Below are 22,786 nucleotides of genomic sequence, written 5' to 3' on the forward strand. Positions count from 1 at the left end.
AGCCCATTCCAATAGCCAATCACTCTTTCTATGAAAAACTTCCTAACATCCAGCTTAAACCTCCCCTGGCACAGCTTGAGACTGTGTCCTCTTGTTCTGGTGCTGGTTGCCTGGGAGAAGAGACCAACCCCCACCTGGCTACAACCTCCCTTCAGGTAACTGTAGGCAGCAAGAAGGTCTCCTCTCAGCCTGCTCTTCTCCAGGCTAAGCAACCCCAGCTCCCTTGGCCTGTCCTCATAGGGCTTGTGCTCCAAACTCCTCACTCACCAGCTTTGTTGCCCTTCTCTCGACACATTGCAGCAAGTCAACATCTTTCCTAATCTGAGGGGCCCAGAATTGGAGATAGGACTCAAGGTGTGGCTTAACCAGTGCTAAGTATAGGGGCAGAATGACTTCCCTGCTCCTGCTGCCCACACTATTCCTGATACAAGCCAGGATGCCATTGGCCACCTTGGCCACCTGGGCACACTGCTGGCTCATGTTCAGCCTACAGTCAACCAGTACCTCCAGGTCCCTTTCTGCCTGGCTGCTCTCCAGCCACTCTGACCCCAGCCTGTAGCACTGCATGGGGTTGTTGTGGCCAATGTGCAGAACCCGGCACTTGGATGTGTTAAATCTCATGCCGCTGGACTCTGCCCATCTGTCCAGCCTGTGAAGGTCCCTCTGCAGAGCTCTCCTACCCTCTAACAGATCAACACCTGCCCCCAGCTTGGTGTCATCTGCAAACTTACTGATGATACCCTCATCCAGATCATCAATAAAGATATTAAAGAGCATGGGGCCCAGCACTGATCCCTGGGGAACACCACTAGTGACTGGCCTCCAGCTGGATGTGGCACCATTCACCACCACTCTCTGGGCTCGGCCCTCCAGCCAGTTCCTAACCCAGCACAGAGTGCTGCTGTCCAAGCCAGGGGCTGACAGCTTGGCCAGGAGTTTGCTGTGGGGGACAGTATCAAAGGCCTTGTTGAAGTCCAGGTAGACTACATCCACAGCCTTCCCCACATCCACCAGGCAGGTCACCTGATCATAGAAGGAGATCAGGTTGGTCAGGCAGGACCTGCTCTTCCTAAATCCATGATGGAACTTTTCCACATGATGGCCACCACCACGCTCTCAGTTGGTGCTAGGAATACCTCACTATATTTTAAGGTAACACTGTAACACTGGATAACTAACACAAGACAGCAGCAGATGAGATCCCACACTCATTCTGAGAAAGGCACAATGGCATAACCCTTTAGTGCCTAAAATCCAGGCAAAACCAAACCAAACAAGCAGCAACAGCACAACCATTTTCAGGAACACTCTGACAATTGCTTAGTTGGGACACACTCAGGATAAGCTGTAACCAATTTCAGAACTTAGTGAGCCCTGAGAGCCAGCCCAAATCTACTAAAATGAACTTTTCTTCACCTTACACCTGTTCTACGCCAGAAAATGCTCAGCGACCTACAAAAGAAGTTAGCACAATAAACTCATCCACAGCACATCAAATTATTCTACCTTTTATAACATACACACTTCAATAATGGAATGGTATTTGCTGCACAGAGCTTCTTAGATGCCTGAAGTGACAAATGCTCTCTTCAGATAAGCTACACATTTGCATGTCAATACAACAGAATCAGCCACAGATTTACTCCTTTGGCCAGCTACACAATTTCTTTGCTAGGACTTTTCATGACTGGCATGATGAACTAGTGATAGTTCCTCTAGAGTACAAATCACAGTTCAGGTTACTAACTGGTAAAGTAAGAGAATGTCAGATTCAATTTAGAGAACAAGGTACCCTAGGTTAGATGTTTGGGAGGCTGGTAAATCTTCTCACACAACATCTCCACAAAAAACAGTTCTTCAAGAGCATGGAAATGTGTTAAGATGTAAAATTACTGCAGACACACAAAATGAAGCACCTCATTTCCTCTTAAATTCCTCCACTCACAGGATAAAATCAGACTGGGGAGGTAACTGCTTAACAGAAGTGATGGTAAATCACTGTAAATGCTCACTGATCAGCAAAATCCATCTAAAAATTTAATGTATTTTAAGCCAAATCTTTTGGCTCACAACTCCACTTGTGCATTTGCTTGTTAGACAGACTGATGATTATCTCAGCCAAAACGTAGATGTGCAGCTCTCCCTAAAGCTAGTTTCCCAACTTTTTGACAATGAAAAATAAGAAACAGAAAAATGAAGGAGTTCTGGGCATCTTGATTAAATCACTCTTAAAATTCTGCAATTCATGCAACACTGTAACAAGCTTAACGTAGAACTTACAGTGGACAGGTGATGGTCAAAGTTTTTGGTGATACAAGATATATTAAGATACTTCTCCTAAAGATACATTTTCCTTCTGGGGACCCAAAAGGATTAGAAGAGACATAATACAAAATCCCTCTACCAAAAAAGCACTGAGAAACATCATCTGAATTCACACAACAAGCTTTCACCATACCATTTTTAAGCATTGTATGAAAGGCATTTTACCATTAAGATTTTGCTTCTTTAAATACCTGAATAATAATATAGTTCAAGATACATCACAAACTTCCCAGGAGAGCACAAGAACTGAGCCTTTCCTGGCTCAAGAGACTGCACTGTGATGTTTTAATTCACTGCTCGAAGTAAGTTTGAAAGAACTGCAAAAAGTCTGTCACTCCTTTTAGTGGGATGTGATTTGTGTGTACAATCTTGGGTGGTAGGAGAGTTTCATTAAGACTGCAATTTTTCAACATCCCTGCTCTCAAAAACCAAACTCTTCAACCCTCAAGACTACACCTGAAAGTGGCAGTAATTCAGGCTGAAGGTGACTGAAGGGAGATAAGTAGAGCACAACGCTAGTAGCAAAATCCCAGCGCGCAACCCCACCACTCTGTCAGGAGGCAGCTTAAAACAACGGAGGAGACACTCCTTCAAGCCCTTCTGTCATTGTGTATTACAATTTGTCCGGTTTGAAGACAAAGATATGAAAGGAAACAAACAAACAAACACAAACCACCAAGAAACATATCTAAACATAGCTGAAGACCAGTTCTGGCTTGGCATGCACCTGACCCAAAGAACACGAGCCCATGAAGGAACTCTGAAGACCTATCACTATATGCTTGACTTGTCACTAACGCTCTTCTCTGCACTGGCTACTATCAAGCAGACACTGGGGTTAGCAGAAGCTTTTCTTTGCCTGTTAGTGCTGCTCTAATGTCAAGTGTCTCTTCCTGGAGTATGATAAGACAAAGAATTCAATTAGTGGCACCACTGTGTAGCAGTGCTTACAACGCAGGTATTCGTTCAGCAGAAACAAGCCACAGACTGAGCTGATCAAATGAAAAGTTCCTACTTTCTTTGCAAAAGGGCAACAGCACGTTTGGGAGAGAGGGTGGGAGAGAGGGAGACCTTTAGGCAAAGACTGAACTAATGAGAATTGCCAAAGTAACAACGCAGATGTTTTAACTATCAAACACTCAGTATAAAAAACAAACAAACAAACATTGAGGGATGAAAACGTTCACACTTCAACTTAGCTTGAAGTTAACTGAAGTCACCCTAAGTGAGAAATAAACGTGTAAATTATCAAAATGGTTTCTGATACACCTAAACAACACATTAAACCTGTCCATGCTTGCACAACAATGCACACAGAGGTATCCTGTTATTTTGCCAGAAGACTTAAGCACATTTCAAAAATGGAATACTCTCATACTCTGTAGAACTCTTTTCAAACCTGGATGCTCAGGTAAAAATTAAATTTACTGACCTAGCCATTTAAAACAGTAAAAACATTACTTCCCTTACAAATGCATCCTCCAAAAAGAATAATAAAAACCAAAGTGACCACAACTAAGCAGAAAATGAAGAGTTGAAAGTCAAGGGAATACTGTAGGTTTTCCCTTCTGTAAAGTCAGATCTCACTCTTCAATACACATTCGAAAATTTCATTTTGATTGCGGTACATCCCTGCAACAGGTAAACTAACAGATGAAAAACATCACCTCTAAATTGAATTAATTTCCTAACACATGTACTTATTTTGATTCATTTGGATATAGATTAAAATAAGCACATAAACAGACAGTGTTTTTAATGGACTATTATGAAGTCACATAATGAGCTGACACCATTAACTCACCAAAATAACAAGTATGACACATTTAATAGCCAGTAATTCCCTCTTTCTAAAAGTCACCACCTAACTACACCAAACTACACTCATGTTTTAAGCAAGATGCAATGCCTTTACAGCAACAACCTGTTCCTCTCCCCTTCCATATTAACCAAATACTTGTACACCAGCAGCGTCTTATCATCCTGTACAACAATTCAGACACACTTCTAGGTTGTTCCCAAGTTCAACTACTCTGCTTGTGCAGAGACTAAACAAACAAACAAATAAATAACCCTATGCCTTAACTCCATTATGGAAAGAACTCAAATAAATCCAAAGTGCTTAATTTTAGTTAAAAGAATTTTTGAAGCTTGAAACCCACATGGGTAATGAATTAATTAAGGATGAACAGAAGTGTAGGCCTTAAAAATTTGAGCCCAAATTTGCCACTAAATGTTTTAAAAAAACCCCAAAACATAATGATGTTTAATGAGTTTTAATCCCAATGTGAGTTTTAAAGGTTGCCATATCTTAAGATAAATGCAGTATTTAAAACCAAGACTTCTGACTGAACCTCCACCTTTTAATCTTTGTGTTTAACTAAAACTAGGTTTACACCCTTGCAATGAGGCCCTGTGCACTTTTCCCCAAACTATAACAATGCAATCTCCATTTTGAACAATGCACATCATTTCCCTCATTGGAAAGCTAGTTTTGTCTAAAAGCCAGCAAATGCTAGATCCAGTTATACCTCTGATTTTAAGAGCCTGACAATTTTCAGTGTTTATGGTTGGAGTTGTTTTTTGAGGTCACTTCAAGTTGCATGGGCTTCCTTTCCTCTTAACATCAAGTTATATTTGCAAGCACAAACCATCCTTTCCTGTATATATTTGAAAGGATCTCTTTCAAGACATGCATGTCATTTCCCTTGCTTTTAAATATTAAGTGAATGCTCCATACACTTTTGACATTGTTTGCAACATGTTCTGGTGTATCATGCATTTCTGCAGTCACCAGAATCCCCATGCATATTTGCTAAAGCATCCCCTTGTTACAGCATGTGCTGCCCGCCCTCCCTCCTCTCGCTGCATGTGTTTGTAAGCATCTTCTAATGTTCCCTGCATCCGTGGGGTTGCCAGTCGTTAATTTGCATACCCCTCTCTCCCTGCGAGTGCTTGCAGGCATCCCTTACATACACGCACGGGAGGAAGAATGCGTGAGGACTGTATTTGCAAACCTAGAGGGAGCATGTGGGGTGCCCTCGACTTGTTTTAGTTCATCCCACTGACTCTCTACCTGGGGTGCTGCTGTAGGTGCTGTGGCTCCTGAAGCTGCTCTCAGTGCAATAACTGGCATCGTCCTCATCCTCCATCTCTTCGGGGTAGTCAGAGTCGTCGTCGTCCTCCTCCTCCTCCATTATCTCCTCCTCTTCTTCCTCCTCAGAGTCCTGGTTATCATCGGGGTCTGCCTCCTCTTCCTCTTCGGACACCATGCTCTCTTCCTCCTCCTCTTCACTCTCATGATCATCGTACACCACTTTGCTGATGCTCCTCCTGGACGAGGCAGCCCTGCCTTGGCTGTTGCAGCTGCCTCCTCCGCCTCCTCCCCCTGCTCCTCCAGCCCCAGCCCTGCCCCTACCCTTACCGCTGCTGCCTCCCCCACCAGGGGTGCTGCTGCTGCCGCTGCCTCCCTTCCTCTTGCTGCCCCCCCTGGGGGAGGCGGTGGCGGGGGAAGAGGCCTGGGCAGCCCCGGCTCCCTTCTGCTTGGGCCCCGCCGTCTCCGCCTGGGCCGAGGTCGCCCACCTGCCGCGGCTGCTGCCCCGCTGCCGGGACCTCAGCCCCCCAATAGGGCCCGCCACGGCGGGCGGAGCCGGGGAGCTCGCCTGAGCGGTGGCCGCCGCCGGCTGCTGCTGCTTGGGCGGCCTGCCTCGCCGGCCCCGCATCTCTGGGCGCTGGCCGAGGGGGGGAAGGGAGGGGAAAGGAAGGCTCGGGAGGGCGCTCGGAGTCCGGACAGGCGGCTATGGGGAAGCTCCCCCCCCTGCGAGGGATCCGGGCTGGGGAAGGGGGGCCGCCGAGCTGTGAGGGCCGAGGGCTCAATCCGAATTGCCGGCGTCCCGCTCCGGATCGCCACCGGCCGCCATCTTGTTTCTTCGTCTCTGCCTCGGCTCGCTCCGCTCTGACTGGGGGAAGCGGCGGCGGCAGCAGGCCCCGAGCGCCTCACGTGACCAGCCGCGCCCTCCAGCTGCCGCTAGGGGGCGCCGCCAGTCACGGCCGCGAGAGCCATGTTGGAGCCGGCGCGCTGGGGCGGCTCCGCTCCCCTGCCCACCGCCCCCGACGCGCCCCCTGGCCCCCGCCCGGCCCGGGCCGGGCCACCGCCGCTGTCAGCGGCACACGCTCCACCGGCGTGCGCTGTGCTTTCCCCCCCGCAGCTCTCCGCCACCCGTCCAAGTGCTGCCGCCCACCACGAGGTGCCCCCTCGTCTCCCCAGTCGACGGCTGAAGCTGCCCCGCTGCTACCCCCAGCACTCTGCTCGGGACTCACCGTCTCCTCACACCTGAATAGCGACGTTACCGGTCTTCTCTCCCAGAGATAGACCCGCGGCCTAAAGGGGAGACCCCCGAGCTGCCGCACCTCAGCTCCAAGTCCTGTGTCTTCGGCCGGCCGCGCACCCCTGCAGGGGACAGCTGTGAGCGCAGGTAGGCGACAGGCTCTGCCCTCCCTACGCCGACAGCCCGCCAAAACCGGAGCCACCGGCTGTCCCCTCAGGAGAGGCCTCTCTCCCTCACAGAACTGAGGCGGCGGCCGCCCGCCCCCAGCACCAAGCAGACTGCCCCCCGATCACTGCCATATTCATCTCTTGACCTGTTTTACATCTTCTCCCATTATACTGAAATGAAGCCCCTTTTACATCACTAGCCAAGGTCAGGATACAAAAAAATTGACTGAGGAGATTACACAGGGCCCCACCATTTGCATTTTTGTCCATCTACTTTCTCTGAAGTGCTGCGTCTGCAGTTCACTACAAAACAGAGATGGGCTTGACCTATTTTCTATTCCCTCTTGTTCTCCCTTTTGCCAGAGCCCCCAAAGGGCTGCAACTCTTCGTAAGCCCAACTGCACATTTGGGTTTCTAATGCCACCACTTGAGTTTCAGGGTATCAGTTTCCTGAGCAAAAGCAGTACAAAATTGAAAGCCAGCTCAGGACATGCAAACACCTTGCTTTTGTTAAACCAGCCTTTTTACTGCTAAATCTACACCCCTTTAGGATCCTAAGGAGTCTGAAGTCCTACTACTATCAAAAAAGTGTGTTTGCATTTTCATTTTGTCCCTTGCTTATGCTTCTGTGTGATGTACAGCTCACTACTGGTCATGCTATAAGCATGCCAGTTACATGTCCAATGTGTAATTTAATTTGCATTCTTCTGTAGTAATTTTTGAAGCACCTTTTGTTCATGAACTTGTTGCTCAGGCTGAGAACCTCATTAAACACACAAACCTGCCACAGCATCAAGCGTGCAACAATGTCACCAGGCAGCAGGGTTTAGCCCAATTTGCACTCTTATATCCAGCTTTTTATCTGCATCTCTTTTATATTCAGTTGCACTCTTTTATATTCAGTGGTGCAGCTGCACAGGCTCAGAGCCATGTTCTAGACACAGTACGACACTGACACAGCAAGAGTAGCAGACAGCATTCCCTAACCCCATTTACAACTCTGTACTCAATTAGCATTCTCAATCTTTCAAAGTTACCTTTAGATTGCTTATGTCAGGCTAATTTTTGCAACCTCTTACAAAGTTGCAAAGGATTATGGTAATTCTTTAAATACATAAATACACAAATACATGTTTGGAGGTAGGTTATTCCACTGTTTCCCTTTGTGATCTTGGAAAACACACCTGTGAATTCCGCCATCTATACATTCAAAGGTATCAAGTGTATCTTCTGCACTCATATTCATGAGTGCAACATTCATGTAGCATTATGAGAGTGTTTACATCTCTACTGTGGATTTTGTATACCTGTAGTAGGTCAAAGGTAGTAAAAATAATTTGTTTCTAAGTTCTGTGAACCAGAATACTTTGTCTTGTCATCCTGTCTCTATCCTATCAGTTGTTGATGTGGAAGGTCTTACTGAATAGGACATAAGGAATTTTCATTTTATATGTGGAAAAATAGATGCATAAAGAGGTATGTTAACGGTCAGAGTCAGGACTATAAATTAGTCCTTTCCAACATATAACTTAGGTCAGTACAGAGAAATTAACCTACTCACCTACCCATGTCCACTTACCAGAACAAAACATATTTCCATTAGGAAATTGAAGTTCCTGTTTTGAATCTGCTGGTATAGCTAAATCAGTGTGTAACTCGGTAGAATGCAGAAGGAAGAGAAATTTTAAGCAGGAGGCCCCTACACTGCCTCTATTGTGAAGACAGCTAGAAAGAAATACTCCATCCAAAAGGCACTGTGGAGATGAACAGCTGGGTTCTTCCAAGCCGTTGTCTGGATGGGTTCTTTTCTCTAAGGGTGAGGGAAAGAACCTGCAGCTCGATGGCCATGAGCGTATTATCTTGCTTAAGTTATTAAGCTGATTTTGTTCAGTCCTTCCCTCCAAGTTACTTCATAACATGTATCAGGTACTGCATTTAAATATTTAGCTCTAGAATCAGTTACTTGTACATTTGTTAAGACACCAAGGTGCTGCTGAGTATTGACTAGAGCTCAGCTGCAGACTGAAGTCAGTCTTGGGCAAACATGACTTTCACTGGCATAATACAATATATTACTATTTTGGATGCAATCTTTCAACATCAAAAAGCTTAGAACTTTCTAAAGTGGAAGTCTTGAAGTACAACTAAATCCATTAACTCCATTCTGCAAGTCTAGGCAGGACAGCAGGCTTTGGTGGAGTGTTCAGAAAACTGTTTCAGCTGATGGCAACCTCTGAGATAAAGATTGCAACAAGACATCCTATTTAATAACTGCACTTTGCTTCATCGTTTGAGGAAGGAGTCTAGTTCCTGCTGCATGCCTCTTCCTTCTCCCTAGCTGTAGCTGGCTTCTGGGTGTAGGTGAGTCTTATCAGATATGAGATGCATCAAACCAGCTTTGCATTACTGTCATTCAAGATTTTAACTACTAACTACCACACAACCTCCTCCCTTCTATTTTTGAAAAAGCAGTATAAAAGAACCTGGCTGGACTGGAAAAGAAGCATAAATGAGTATACTGAAGTTGTGACACCATCACACATAGAACCTTTCCCTGTTTCAGCTAAGTGCATAAATGTCAAAGACATCTTTGGACAAAGTAAAAACAACTTAAAAGCAGAAAAGGCAGCAAACTCAACTAAGTTTAACTGTACTTCATAACCTGACTGGAGAAAAGAGAATGCTGAGGAGGCCAACTCCAGCATAGCCAAGTCACCACCATGATTCCCTCTCCTGGTGCAAAGTCAAAAATGTCAGTCCATTTGATGAAGTTACTGCTGAAGCCTTACTGCAAATATCCCAGTAATTCTTTGCCAAGAATCCTGTGGTATTTCAGGATGTTTGAAGGATTACATATCAAAACTATACATGAAAACACAAGAAAACACCCATCCTCTCATTCAGTCAAAAAGAGAGCTTTTAATACACCAGTTCCAAACTTACAACTGCCATGTAGCTACAGAGTAACTGTGGTCTTCCTATGTAGAAAACAACTTTTCACATCCCCAATATGGAGTGCTAATACATCCTTGTCAGGAGAGGAATCACTATAAATGTGTTAATAGTTTCTGTCACACTCAAATAATTTCCAGCACTTCAATAGAATATGTCTGAGGGTCTTTCTGGTGGTGAAGTCTTTGTAATTCTTGCAAACTTCCTTCAATCTTGTTGAGCTCAGAGTAGAAACGTACCTAAAATGGAGAAAACACATACATTCACAGTAAAATCAATTCTAATTCTTTTCATACTGTCAAAGTGTCTGTGGTTCTGCACAGTTTCAGATATTTAAATCAAACAAACATAGCAGCTTTTAAAATCAAGATGAGAATGACAACTGCCATTTCATGCTCAGGAAGGAGGATACAGACATTTATTTACTGCATGATTTGTTGTCTGCTCCTCACCCCCCCTTAACACCCATACCCTAAACCTACACTAAACTGAAATAATTATCACAGAAGATGCAACTTACCTGGGCTCTCACAAACTTGTGCATGCTTGAAAGAAACAATTTTGCTTCTGGTAGCATCACAATAACTGTAAAATGCGCATCAAGTAGTACACACATCCAGTCCATGATCTGAAGACAAAAAAGGACACTTATACTTTATGCTATGCAAGTGACACAGATGTTGCTTTAAAAGCTGAACTCCAAAATATTAGTCTCTAATGCAAAGTGGTTTCATATTTTAAGGCAGCATATTTATTTTCCAACAGCACAGAGTGTCCTACAGCTGACTTCATACAGGTTATACTGAGACAATACTTTGTAGGATGAATGTCTATCTCAGTTGCTTTGAGATATTCACAACTACCAGGTTACACAGCACAGAAAACAACGGAAGTGCAATTCTTACAACTAGCTTCTCACCTGACTTATAGTTGGAGAGCTCATTCCAGGAAGAGTGGTATTGATTTTTTCACTGCATTTCACATACAGATAGAATAAATACCTGAGAAACAGCTGAAAGTAGGAAAGTCAGAATATTTTTTAAAAGGACAAATATTTAATAGACTAAGGACTTTTATCCTGCACACAGAAATAAAGGATTTATCTTTTATTTTTTCAAAGACACCTGTATGCTACATAACAGTTTTTATGCTTTTCCTGCACTGTGTACAGCTAGGTGATTGAAAATTCTCAGCAATATCCACAGTAAAGTTATATTCCAAGGTAATTATTGCTCCAGTCAGTGCAATTTAATCCAGATACAGACTTTTCTAAGAACTTTGCTAAAAATGGTATGAACAGGAACAATTCTAGTCCCCATCTCACTTTCAGTAGCCAACAATGATTTGCCAGGGGGAGAATCAGGTCAGCATCGTCTTGTGCTGAGCAGAAGCCAAAGATTTCTTTCTCCTAAAAACAGTAATCAAGGAGATGGGTGAGGGCTAACATCAGCTTTGTTCTAGTGTGGATTTTTTTCTAGCATGTTGGTTTTTTTTCCTTTTGTTAGCAAGTATGAACAATTTCCAAGATTAGGTGAAAAAGAGGTTTTCTTACTTATATTTTGTAAAATAAACAAGGACTAAAAAAATTAATAGAAGTTCCACATGGATGTGGAAAACCATCACACTGTATGCATTAAGTCTTAGCAGGCATCTTAATTTCATTTTCATGCACTAGGTTGTGATTCAGACTCAAGTTTCTCTAACACGATTGGAAAAAAACTCTTCCCTTTCCCTCCCCCCACCAAATTATAACAGGTTTAAAACTTTTTAGATACACTTACAACAGCTTGCTTAGCTGGAAGGTTTTTCAGGTGAGGCAAAAGAAATGCTTCACTGTAAGCTGAACACAGAACAGCATTTCTGTGCAGTACTGTTAAGGAAATGAAATTGCAGGGGGAACAAAAAACCAGTTTCTAGAAAGCAAAGTGAATTGTAATTCACGTATTTTTCTAGGTTCTTCTTAAATCTTCCTTATTTCTATACATACAGCAACTGAAACATCACACCACAGCCTGAACAGCTGTGTTACTGCAGCTATGTAACTGGCCAATGTGTTTCAACAGGCAAATACTGAAATGATTGATGCTATTTTCTCTTGAGCAGACCAAGTTTCATTACACTTTGCAGTAATACCAGTTTAAAATAGTGCAGATATTTTCTAAAAGTTAAATTGTTTTGATTGTCTAAATAATTTTTGTACTGAGTAGAAACCTCTCTTACCAGAGCCTCTCTTACTGTAACTGCTTAGAGTTTTAAAAAAATTCCAGAAGACACAGACATGTCTTCTAGTAATACAAAGTATAAACATTCACATCACATGTAATGCACTGAATTTCCTTCACAAGAACATGGAGGATACAATAACGCTGCCCTCTGCACTCCAACCGGGCACAATTCACCATCACTTGTCAGATTGCCTTCCTCTGTCAATTCAGTATCCCAGGTGCCTTCTTCCTGCTCTGTACTGAAACCATTTTCTACAATTTCACTCTTAACTTCTTTATGGCTCGATTCAATATCAATGTAACAGATAACAGAGTCTAGATCCAAATCTGTGTATTTAAGATAGTCTTCATCAATGCTGCAGAAGAAAATTTCAGATGTTGAATACTTTTATTTATTAGCTTTACAATCAGCAATGCCATTAACCCAATAGTACAGATTAGGAGCTCTTTGAAGCCTGCTACAGAAGTAAAGACATACTAAAATATCGAGTCTGCAGAATGAATAAAAGGCAGAAAAGCAGCACTACTTTGTGACTGTTAACCTCAAATAACACATGTAGTCCTTTTATTCCAACAATGCTAGTTATGTAGTATTAGCCAGTACATCATTGGCTGATTTAAAGCTTATACCCCATTTGAGATTGCTATTGTGTGTTCTGACTGTAGTGGGACTGCTTCAACCCACAAGACAGAGGATTTCCCTAATATTTAGCAATAATGTATCTGACAGTTCTAAGTTACGAAATTAAGATGATCTGATGTTTTGAATTAAAAAAGAATGCTTTTTGCTCTGGAAGCCTAAAGGAACAGTTACAACAGTCTCTTCTTTTGATTACAGTGCCAACTTCAAACTTCATCCTTCTGGGGATATGAGCTCCATTTTCGCTGTGAATGTAGAAGAGTTCATCTTTTATTTTGTGGGCTTCTTACCCCAGGTAAGACACAGTAATGTCAAAGGATGTGAATGCCATTCAAGCCAGCAGTGTTACCAAAAGGCACATTTACATAGTTTCTAGAATTAACATATGCAACAGACATCTTGGAAAAAAGCTGTCAGTCTGCAAGACTGCAACATCCACTGTACTCAGAATGAAGAATTTAATGCACAGTATTAATTGCTGTATTTGGCAACTTACAGCTTTTTTATTAGAGACTTGGTTTGATGAAGGAGGAGGGGGGAAGGGGAATGGAGCGATTCCAACTTACCTTAAAAACATTTCCAAGCAAGCATAAGTAATTTCTTCAGGAATATCTGGAAAGCGCAGTAAGCAGATCTGCAAGAGATACACATCCTTCCTCTCCAGAGCAAGAGCCATTAAATCTGGGCACAAACTGCAAGAACACAGAAACAGGCTGCATGGTTCACACCCACTTAAAGCCTGACAACTAATGCTGAAGTGTTAATCTTGTTCTACACAAAAATCCATCTGGGAAGTCTCAGCTCCACCAGAAAACATGCATGATTGTAAATTCTGGTAATGCAAGAGTGCTTTAGAAAGAACTGTATAGCATTATTACTATTATTATCATCACCATTACTATTAACTATTCCTTATAATTGAAGTGCAGAATCATCACCTGTAAGACAAGTCATAGGTCTGGACTATTTCCAGCATGAAAGTTCGAGGATAGTACTGGGAGTGTGGTTTACATCTGTTTGTAAGAGCAGTTACTACAGATCCAATGCTGGCTTGCAAGTCTAGTTTCTGGGCTTGTGACATCAATTGTCTGATTCCATCCTCAAATATCCTTCTGGGTACATCCTGAAAATGACAAATACTGTGTAACTCAGAAGTACAAGGTGTAAGTTTGAGAACTGTTACTAATTAAACCAAGTAGAAACAGACTCATTTTGGAATTCAAGCTAAAAACCTCCAAACAGTTACAACCCCCCATCACCAGCTGTGTTTTGGTAATCTCTCTCGAGCATGAAAGAGCCAACTGAGGGCAATGACTCTCTCTGGACCAAGGAAAGCAGTATCTTGCAATAACTGCCCAGGGACTGTTTGCCTGCTGCTTCAGTAACAGTAAAGGTGTCCAGCTACAGCAGAGCCCTGGGTACAACTGCACAGGAAGGGATGCACTGTGAAGCATCACAACACTTGCAGGAAGTTTTAGAAAGGAACTGAAGAGCTCATTGCTCTATTTGCTAGGAATTCAACTGCTTTCTATTTATTAAATCCAAAATGTCTGCAACAAAATTAAAACCATATATAAGAATCCAAACATGCTTAAAAAGGCACGATTCAGGTGAAATATCCTCCCATTTATTTACTGTAAGAGAAGATTGTCATTAAAAATGAACACATTTGTGCAAGCTATTACAAACCTAGAACCCAGCTATTATAAACCCTATATTGTATAGTTCTAAAACACACAACTAGGACAAAATCTTTAATTTCATCATGCCCAAATACTATTCTAGCACAGTAACAACATCATCTCACCTGTTTAAGGCAGCTTTGTCAATTTGAGATATGCAAGAGGACACAGAAAAAGGTAACAGCTTAAGAGACAATTAGAACATTCTAAGTGTCTAAACCACTACTTTAAGGTATTTGCTTTACTTACTTTTAGATTTAGTAAGAGCTTCCCAACTGTTAAGTTATCTGGCTGCACACTAGCAACAGCATTCCTTTCTGATCTTAACTATTAAAAAAAAACAAAAAAAAACCACCAAAAAGTTATTATTCAGCTACAAAGAAAAGGTATGTATTTAAAGATTTCAATCAAGGTGACTAGGAACTTCCTGTGTCAACCTGCTGCATGGATTACAATTGGTAACTGGATTGTAAAATTCCAGAAGAGCGTGACAACTACAAAGTAAAATTTATTTTTGCTACAACATCTAGAATTAAAAGTTGTAGTATGGAGAAAAGACAAGAGAAACAACCCAACCCCCTCACATAGTCCTAATGTAACTTACATCTGTTGTGGACTCGTATTTTAGAGCTCCAGACTGCTGGGACTGAAAGGAATCTGCCACCTCCTCATATCCAAGGGTGTTCCAGTTGACAAATGTAGATACATCTGGGGACAGAAATGTGAAATTATATGAAGGTAACACTTAAAGCACATTTATTAAAGTAAATTCAGTAATTCCAGTATTGAATGGCATGAAAACTCAGGTTAGGTAAAGCCACAATAAATTCGGCCATTTTTGTGCTTTGGCCTTCTCAGCAACAGTAAGTTTAACAGCCAGGCACAGAGCACAGTGTTATTTCCAGCTGTTTAGATTAAATTGATTTTAGATGACTGTATTAAAATAATTTTGGTACAAGTTCAGAAGTTTCATGAGGTCTTTTCACTGCAATTATATAAATATTTCTTACCAGGGGTTTGCCTGTCCTTGAGCTTTCCCACAGCAGCTGCCAACGATGATGTTTCACACTTGTACATGATGACTGTCAGCACTTTCCCATGAGTGAAAAAAAACTTTTCCTCATAACACCACAACTACAAGATATTAAAACATACTGTTAATGAGGAGATCAACAAAGAACCATGTTCCTGCACAAGCCAACATTTAACTCCTTACTTCAAAATTCAACTAAAAGTCACAGAATTCTGGCATGTTGAGGGCTGGAAGTGACCTCTGGAGATCAACCAGTCCAATTCCTCTGCTAAAGCAGGGACACCCACAGCAGTTGCCTAGGATCACAATCTCCAGGTGGGTTTGGAATCTCTCCAGAGACAGAGCCTCCACCACCTCTCTCTGGGCAGCTGGCTCCAGGGTGCCAGCACCACCATGTTCTCCCCACATTCAGATGGAACCTCCTGGGTTCTGGTTTGTGCCCACCACTCCTTTTCTTAAAAGTCAGTGACAGATTTTGAATTGGTTTTGGTAGGTTTAACACTTCCTAGCAGGCATTAACTGCTGATTTTAAATACAGAAATAAGAACCATTCTGTTGAGTATTTTCCAAGGATGTCTTAAAGTACAGCAGCTGCTCTAAGGCATTAAGTGCACTCTATTTTTATTATCTTTAAATTCCCTTTTGGGCAATTCTAAGACAAAACGAGTCAGCTATTCTGTGCCATTAGTGCATTTATTACTGAGGTGTCATCTTATTTATCATTAATTGAAACCTGAACATCTTTAACATGAAGGGAGATGCAGGGCTTATTCAGGCTGTCAACTGCAAATTTTTCTAATAGAATAGACACTGGCTGGATTTTCTGCTTAATTACCAATTCCAAATAATCAAGACCATCACCAGTAACAAAGTACTGGATTATCAAAGAAATTGCCACAGGCCACTGTTCTGCCACTAAATCTTCTAACAAAAATGGCTCTTCAACTGGTCATGATTAATTTTGTTTCAGAAGCTGGCATTCACTGCTCTTACAGACAGAAGCAGAACTCTGAAGCCCACCAGTTTCTTTGCTGCTCTCGGGACAAATGCACAAAGCTTATGGACCACAAATTGAAGAGTGAGCTTACTTGTCCACTGGTTCTCAGGGGCAGTTCCTTTGAAGTCTGCAATGTCTGAAATTTTGTATTCCATATGGTTAGGCACTCTAGGGAAAAGAAGAGATAAATGTTACAAATCCGCCAAAGCACCATAAATGCTACATTTGCCTTTGCTGTCAGTTAAACACACTTGAAGAAACGAAACAGAACTAACTGTTTCAAAATATCGAGCAATGTATTCAACACCTGGCATTAAGTCATTCTGGCTAGATCTCAAGAAAAGTATCTGAAGAGGAGCTAGTTTTCCAGTGAAGAGCTTCGGCAGGAAGGACAGCAGTCAGTGTGGCTTCCAGTCAGGAAGAACATTTTGTCATAAAATGCTATGTTCAGTGACTTCAGTTTCAGTGATCCCATGCCTCAGAAGTTTAGGCATGAGGCTGAAGTGATGTTTGAGATTTCTTAGAGAACATTAGGTCTCCTTCCCTGCACATGTCCTTTTACGAGTGTCCTAGTCCTCCTTTTAATTCCCCTCCATTCACGAGTTCTTCTTCATCTCCTCAACTGTTTCATAAAGAGTATGAAAGCAAACACTGGAACTCAGTGACGCAGTCCTGCATCCCACTGTGCAGTTTGCTGGTACAGGGTTTCTTTCAGCCAGTGCTCTGAACAGCACAGCACATTTAATTGACTAAATACTAGTTTCAAGAGCCAACTAACATTTTCCTTGCACCATTTCTTGCTTAGTGCTCTGCCTAAGGACACTTTAGACTCTATGACATCTTAATCTGATTTTTCAAGTTACCTTTGGGTTCTTCATCAGATGCAGTTAGACTTCCCAATACTGCAATGTGGTCTTTATCAAGAACGACGAAAGAAGTTCCTTTTAGAACACTTCCAGATACTGAGAGGTTTAGTAGTAGTGACTTGGGCAAAATTTGCTCTTCCTCTTCAGTATTTTGCTGCAGAGGTATCAGAACTTTGTATACACAGTCATTGGAATCTGCCAAACAAAAGTGATGATACTTTCATCAGCTGTTATTGTGGATAAACTCTTTGATAGGATATGGCAAGAGGACATTCAAAGGGAACAAAACCCAGTGAGTGCTAAAAGAAGAAACACTACAGGATATTCAAAGGGCATGCTATGATGCAAGGCAGCAAAATAAAAGTAGAGCTATCAGGAGATCTGCAGGGTACAAGTAATAACAGTTAGGAACAGTCAGCCTCTGCAGCCATTATAAGATCAGGAAGATTAAATTACTGCTACTAGCTAGAAAGAAAACAGCAATATTTTATGCCCTCCCAGACAATTCTTTGCTTTATTATCACATTCCCTTAGAAAATATAACTTACACAAACACAGAAGTGTGATTATGTCGTTTTTTATGTATGCTGTGAAACTCATTGGCTTAGACAATTCCTGTTGTTCAAGCTTGTATTTGTGTAGAGTATTTGTTTTCAGTTTCTGCACATAGACAAAAAAATCCCCATCCTAAAACAAAAAAGAAAAGATTACGTTTTCCTTCAATTCATACAAAGGAGAGAGAATAGAACATTGGGAACCAGTACTGCTTCATTAAGCAAAATTAGGGATTCATGTTTTCCATTGGACATGCAGCATCATTCAGAAGCAAATGGATTCACAGGAAGAAGCAGTTGCATAAAGACACATTCACGTATAATTCTTTTTTAAAATCAAACACAAATCCCATTTAATAGGATCATAATAAGCAGGTATTTGAGGGCAATGAAGAATCACAATTGTCTGCTAAGAACCAGGCTCCTCAGCCCTGAAAGCAAAAAAACTTCAATGTAACTGATGTATGAGAAAGTACACAAATAGCATACTCATTAAGTCAGGATAATGATTTCACTAAAAGCTCTGAAAATCCAATGAAACTGGTGATGTATTTTTGGAAAAGCTCAGATTTGCTGCAACAGAAGATTTTAAAGTATTCAACTCACTTTCTCAGTAGTGAAAATTAAGACAGGGTGTTTCCCTTCCATAAAAGCTTCACTCCACCTAAAAGCAGAAAGCTGTATAAAACATCTAAATCCAATCACTATACTTAAAGTCATTATCACTACTCCTTAGGCAGCCTCTTATTTTAAAGATATCTGTATAAATAATTTTAACATCTTAAAAACATTGTGTTGGATAAAACCCCACCCAAACCCAAGAGCTCAGTCTTCACATTTCTCTCCACTCCCTCAAAAAAGGAAACAACTTTCATCCTCATCATCAATTCCTCTGAGCAAGAAGCAAGGTTCATAAAGTTGTGTCACTTACTTGATGACTTCATCTGAGATAATGTTTTCAATTTCTTGTTGGGGAGCTTCCAAAAGGACATCCAAAGTTCGGACACCACCTCCTCTGAATAGCACCACTGGCCCTCCATTGGGTAGTGAATGTATTCTGTGCACTTCAGCTGAAAGCTGCACAGGAAAAAACAATTTCCATGTTCCTCAGTACATTACCTTGGAAGGCAAGTGTCCATGAGGTTTTTTTAAGTTCTTTCAATAAATGAGTAAACAGAGGAGTGATGAACACAGAAGATTCCTAATAATGCAGGCCTCAGTAGTGACATTTTTTCTGAAATGCTATGAATATGGTAAAGCACTGCTCAACAAAAAGCCAGGAAAGCATTCCAACGAGCATCACACTTCTGAATCACAACAGAAAAAACATAACTTAGGGTAAGGAGTTCAAAGGATTGTCATGCAACCTTTCTCAAAGTGCTGTTTAACACATCTGAACAGAAAAACCTCTACCTGAAGATAATTTACCATCTTTAAAGACAATCCTCTGAAACTTGGGCTTGAGATACAAATTAAGAGTAATACTTTGATGATGAAGTCTCTCAGTCCAAGTGGATTCCTTACAATACTCCAGCACATCATGAAGCACAAGTTAAGACAATGGTCAGCTAAAATGTACCATTGCTAGTGCCATGAAAACCAGCATCTCTCCCCTCCACCAACATAAAAGTGAACGCTTGGAGACTTACTGTTGCTTTGAATACTTTGTCCAAGTTAATATCCTCATTCTTCCATATTCTCAAAACCTTTAAGAGAAGCATCACTTTTTAAGCACAGTAAATCAGTAATACATGGACTTCTCAGCACTGAAAATACCAGCAACTGCATGTCACTGAAACACAGGAGGAAAAGAGACAGAAGTATTCACAGCAATCTGAGTGGAAACTGACCCAGGGGGAGTCTGCAGGGGAAGAAGCTGAAGCAGAAGCAACAGGGAGACAAACCAAGCTCAGCAATCTTGAATTGAAAAGGAAGGACAGGGAAGAGCAGGATTGAGAAAGACACAGCAGAATTCTCAATGAAAGTCTACATGTTAAAAGACATGACCTGAGATGGAAGAGAATGTTTCAAGAACAATGAAAGGTCAGGAAAGATACTGCATCAATAACTATAAAAAACAGCTGAAGGTTTAGCATGTGCTGAGGAAACATTACCAGCACACACACATCTACATGCTACCTACACTCACCCAGAAGACTCACAATATCCCTTTAAGAAATGGTAAAGGATCTCACCTTGTCATCATGGACAGCTATATACTCATGAGTTTCAAAGTTGCATACAACTGGACATGTGAGAATCTGCCCATGTTTGACTGACCAACAGCCTAGAGGCTTCTGATCTGAAACCTGGAAGAGACAGCACAATGACAATTTAGTTTGATTAAAACATGGCACACATTTGGGATTCTCCTCAGGGCAGAATGGAAATGCAGGGTGGCCACATATGGGAGCTACTACACCAGAGCTTCTAATTGAGCATTCCTGCTCCTGATTTTCATACCAAAAAGTTCAGAGTAACATGAAATAACTCCTCACTAAGTACAAATTCTTTTCACGTGAGAAATAAGTGATTTGTAATAGTCAGAAAGGAAAGCACAGGCAGGAGGCATGGCTTTTCCACAGTGACGGTATTTTTTCTCACTAATACAATCATACATGTCTTTTCCTATTTCAGTGTCAGTTATTAAAGCTATGAATTGTGCTGTCTAAACTCACACTGCATATGAGTTACAACTGGCTGCTCTGAGGGTGCTCAATGCCCTCTCAGCCTGTAGCTACACTGGACGCATTTATCAGCATGTTTGTGTTCTCCAGTAGGGTCTTGGCAGCGGGAGGTTGTATCATGAATCCACACAATCCCTATCCCCACGAACACGAAAGCAAATTAAAGATATAAACCAAATGATTTATTACGATCCTCTGAAATGTATGCATACACTGAAAGACAGAGTAACATGGTTTTAGTTTCAAGTGCTGCAAACAAAAATCTTTTACCCTCCAGCCAACAGAAAGACATCCAACAAACTGACAGCCGGACAAAACGCTTGTCACCCGGCTACCGTGAGGAAACGGGACGTTCCCTGCAGCTTCGAGATGGAAGATTTCTTGGAATGGGGAATAGAGAGACAAAATCAGCTAGAGGAGAAAAATGCAAGCAACGGCCTAAGACGACACCTGTTCCGGGAGCGGACCAGCCCGGGGATGAGGAAAAGCGCAGGTCAGCAGGGCCGGGCCGGGCCAGGCCGGGCAGGAGCCCCGCTCCCGCAGCCGGTGCTGTCCCGAACGCGCCCCGCCGGCGGCACCACGCCAGGCCTCCGCTGCCCCGCATCCAGCCAGGCCACGGCAGCGAGGTGGAACGGGCACATGCAGGTGAGGCGAAGCGTGGGGTGTCCGGTAGCAGCTCGCGCCGGCCACTCTCTGGACATGCCGCCCGGGGCTGGACAGAGGACGGCCCCAAGGCTCCGCCGCTGCGGCCCTAACCGGGGACCCTCACACAGGCCGGAGCTGCACGACGGCGTCGGCAGCCATGCCTCCCGACGGCGAGGGGCCGGGGCTGGCTAGACGATTACCTTAAAGAGCGTGGTCGTCCTGCCACGGTCGGTGAGCAGGACGTGGTCGGGGTCGGGGCCCGGCTCCAGAGCCAGGAGCCCACCGCCGAGGCCGACGCCACTGGGACTCAGCCCGCAGAGTGTGAAGCTCTCGCACAGCGCCGCCATCTTCGCGACCCGCGCCACCTCTCGCGAGACTTGGCATGGCCAGCGGCCCGGTTCGTGACCTGGCGGTGGGGAGCCGCTCACATGCGCTGCTGCCCGGGGTGGCGGAAGCTGGTGCGCAGCTGTGTAAGCTGTTGACCACACTCGGGAAGCGTGTGTTGCCAGCACTGTAATCATGGGGTCCTTGCACTGGCATATCTGCTTGCTTCACGTGTAATTCCACCCTATGGAGGACGCACAACCTCACTTTGGTGGCTAAAACTTGTTGCAAGTGGAACATGGCCCACGCATGCTTACCTCAACGGGGTTTTCGTGCCACTGAGGCAGCAAGGGTTGTCCTTACTGCAGACCTGGGGCCGTGCACAGCCTCATGGTTTCTGTCTCTTTTGAACTGTGTGATTCCTACCTTAAACATTTTCTAGGGCTGTGTTTGTTTCTTGTGTCCTGTCCTACATTACTGAGTGGCTACTGGTGGAGGGAATGCTTTTATCTCCATGGAGTAAGCCTTTACTGAAAAGCCTAAAGAATCATGCTACATGACAGATTTGTGTTGACTAGAATGAAACGACATTCTGAGACGCTTAGGGTGGTCTCTTTCCCAGTATTTACTACAACACTAGGGTCCCAAACCCTGCGTAAACAATTTGATCCCCCACTGAAAAACTTGTTGACCAAATGGTCATTTACAACTGAATGGGCTACACCAGCCTGATAGGGCACCTGCCATGAGAGAATCGTTAAAAATCTGAGGCACCACAAAACCTAGTAGGTGATGTAAATGGTTTGAATTTTCCTCACAAAGCCAGTTTTTTGTGCTATTTAATTTTGAGGAAGTGACTTGCAGAGTTGGGGGCAGAAACGCTAATGGCCATGCTCCTTGCTAGAGGAGAGCTGGTAAATGAAAAGAGCAACAGCTGTAAAGAATAATCGTTGGTAGTTTATTTACAACAAAATGAAAGGAAAAATACAATATTAAAATAATAAATAACTTGGAAAAATCAGAAACTAAATGATATGAATGAGACATCTGACAATCAAATTCTCCAGCTTAGCCCTGCATTATTTAACATGCAGAGCATTTCAAAACTTGGTCCTTCTTTGATGGTGGTGATGCATTGCCTAATGTAGCCATCATTGGTCTAGGTAAAAGGAATTAATTACTGGACATTCAGAGTCACAGAAATGAAATAAAACAATGAAACCTGGCTTAGTGATACCACAAAACTACAGGAGCTTGTAATTCAATGACCATGCTGCTCATTTAAAGCAAAACATTGTTAGACTTAGTAGCAATTTTAACTTACACATATAAACCCAAGTCCAAACAATGGAAACAGAAAA

At 42.8% G+C, this 22,786-nt stretch overlaps 2 protein-coding genes across 2 annotated transcripts in view; both read right to left on the bottom strand.

Moving 5' to 3' along the window:
* The window catches only part of BPTF (bromodomain PHD finger transcription factor), a 55,553-nt gene extending 49,274 nt beyond the window's left edge, over positions 1-6,279 (bottom strand). Inside the window, exon 1 of the mRNA XM_009902676.2 lies at positions 5,402-6,279. Within this exon, the coding sequence (XP_009900978.2) occupies positions 5,402-6,047 (646 nt within the window). The 5' untranslated portion in view covers positions 6,048-6,279. The remainder of the gene's footprint in view (positions 1-5,401) is intronic.
* Positions 6,280-9,729: 3,450 nt separating this feature from the next.
* On the bottom strand, positions 9,730-21,451 carry NOL11 (nucleolar protein 11). Its single transcript, XM_054170734.1, has 18 exons — positions 21,302-21,451; positions 19,965-20,078; positions 19,419-19,475; positions 18,701-18,846; positions 18,376-18,433; positions 17,764-17,902; positions 17,213-17,410; positions 16,441-16,517; positions 15,330-15,453; positions 14,924-15,027; positions 14,569-14,646; positions 13,576-13,760; positions 13,204-13,329; positions 12,132-12,353; positions 11,554-11,632; positions 10,692-10,784; positions 10,293-10,400; positions 9,730-10,011 (listed from the first exon to the last, which is right to left on the bottom strand). The coding sequence occupies exons 1-18, from the start codon at positions 21,446-21,448 to the stop codon at positions 9,898-9,900; spliced, it is 2,169 nt and encodes a 722-aa protein (XP_054026709.1). The 5' UTR covers positions 21,449-21,451; the 3' UTR covers positions 9,730-9,897.
* Positions 21,452-22,786: the final 1,335 nt, after the last annotated feature.

Source organism: Dryobates pubescens, chromosome 20, assembly GCF_014839835.1.
Source record: "Dryobates pubescens isolate bDryPub1 chromosome 20, bDryPub1.pri, whole genome shotgun sequence".
Taxonomy (NCBI): domain Eukaryota; kingdom Metazoa; phylum Chordata; class Aves; order Piciformes; family Picidae; genus Dryobates; species Dryobates pubescens.

Bases quoted from the DNA above. Each gene is read 5' to 3' on its own strand.
- NOL11 (XM_054170734.1), bottom strand. From the start codon at position 21,448: ATGGCGGCGCTGTGCGAGAGCTTCACACTCTGCGGGCTGAGTCCCAGT. The intron at 16,518-17,212 runs GTAACTTGAAAA...TCTTTTCCCTAG, and splicing joins ATCTGATGAAGAACCCAAAG to AGTGCCTAACCATATGGAAT. The intron at 13,330-13,575 runs GTGATGATTCTG...GTGTTCTTGCAG, and splicing joins ACCTATGACTTGTCTTACAG to TTTGTGCCCAGATTTAATGG.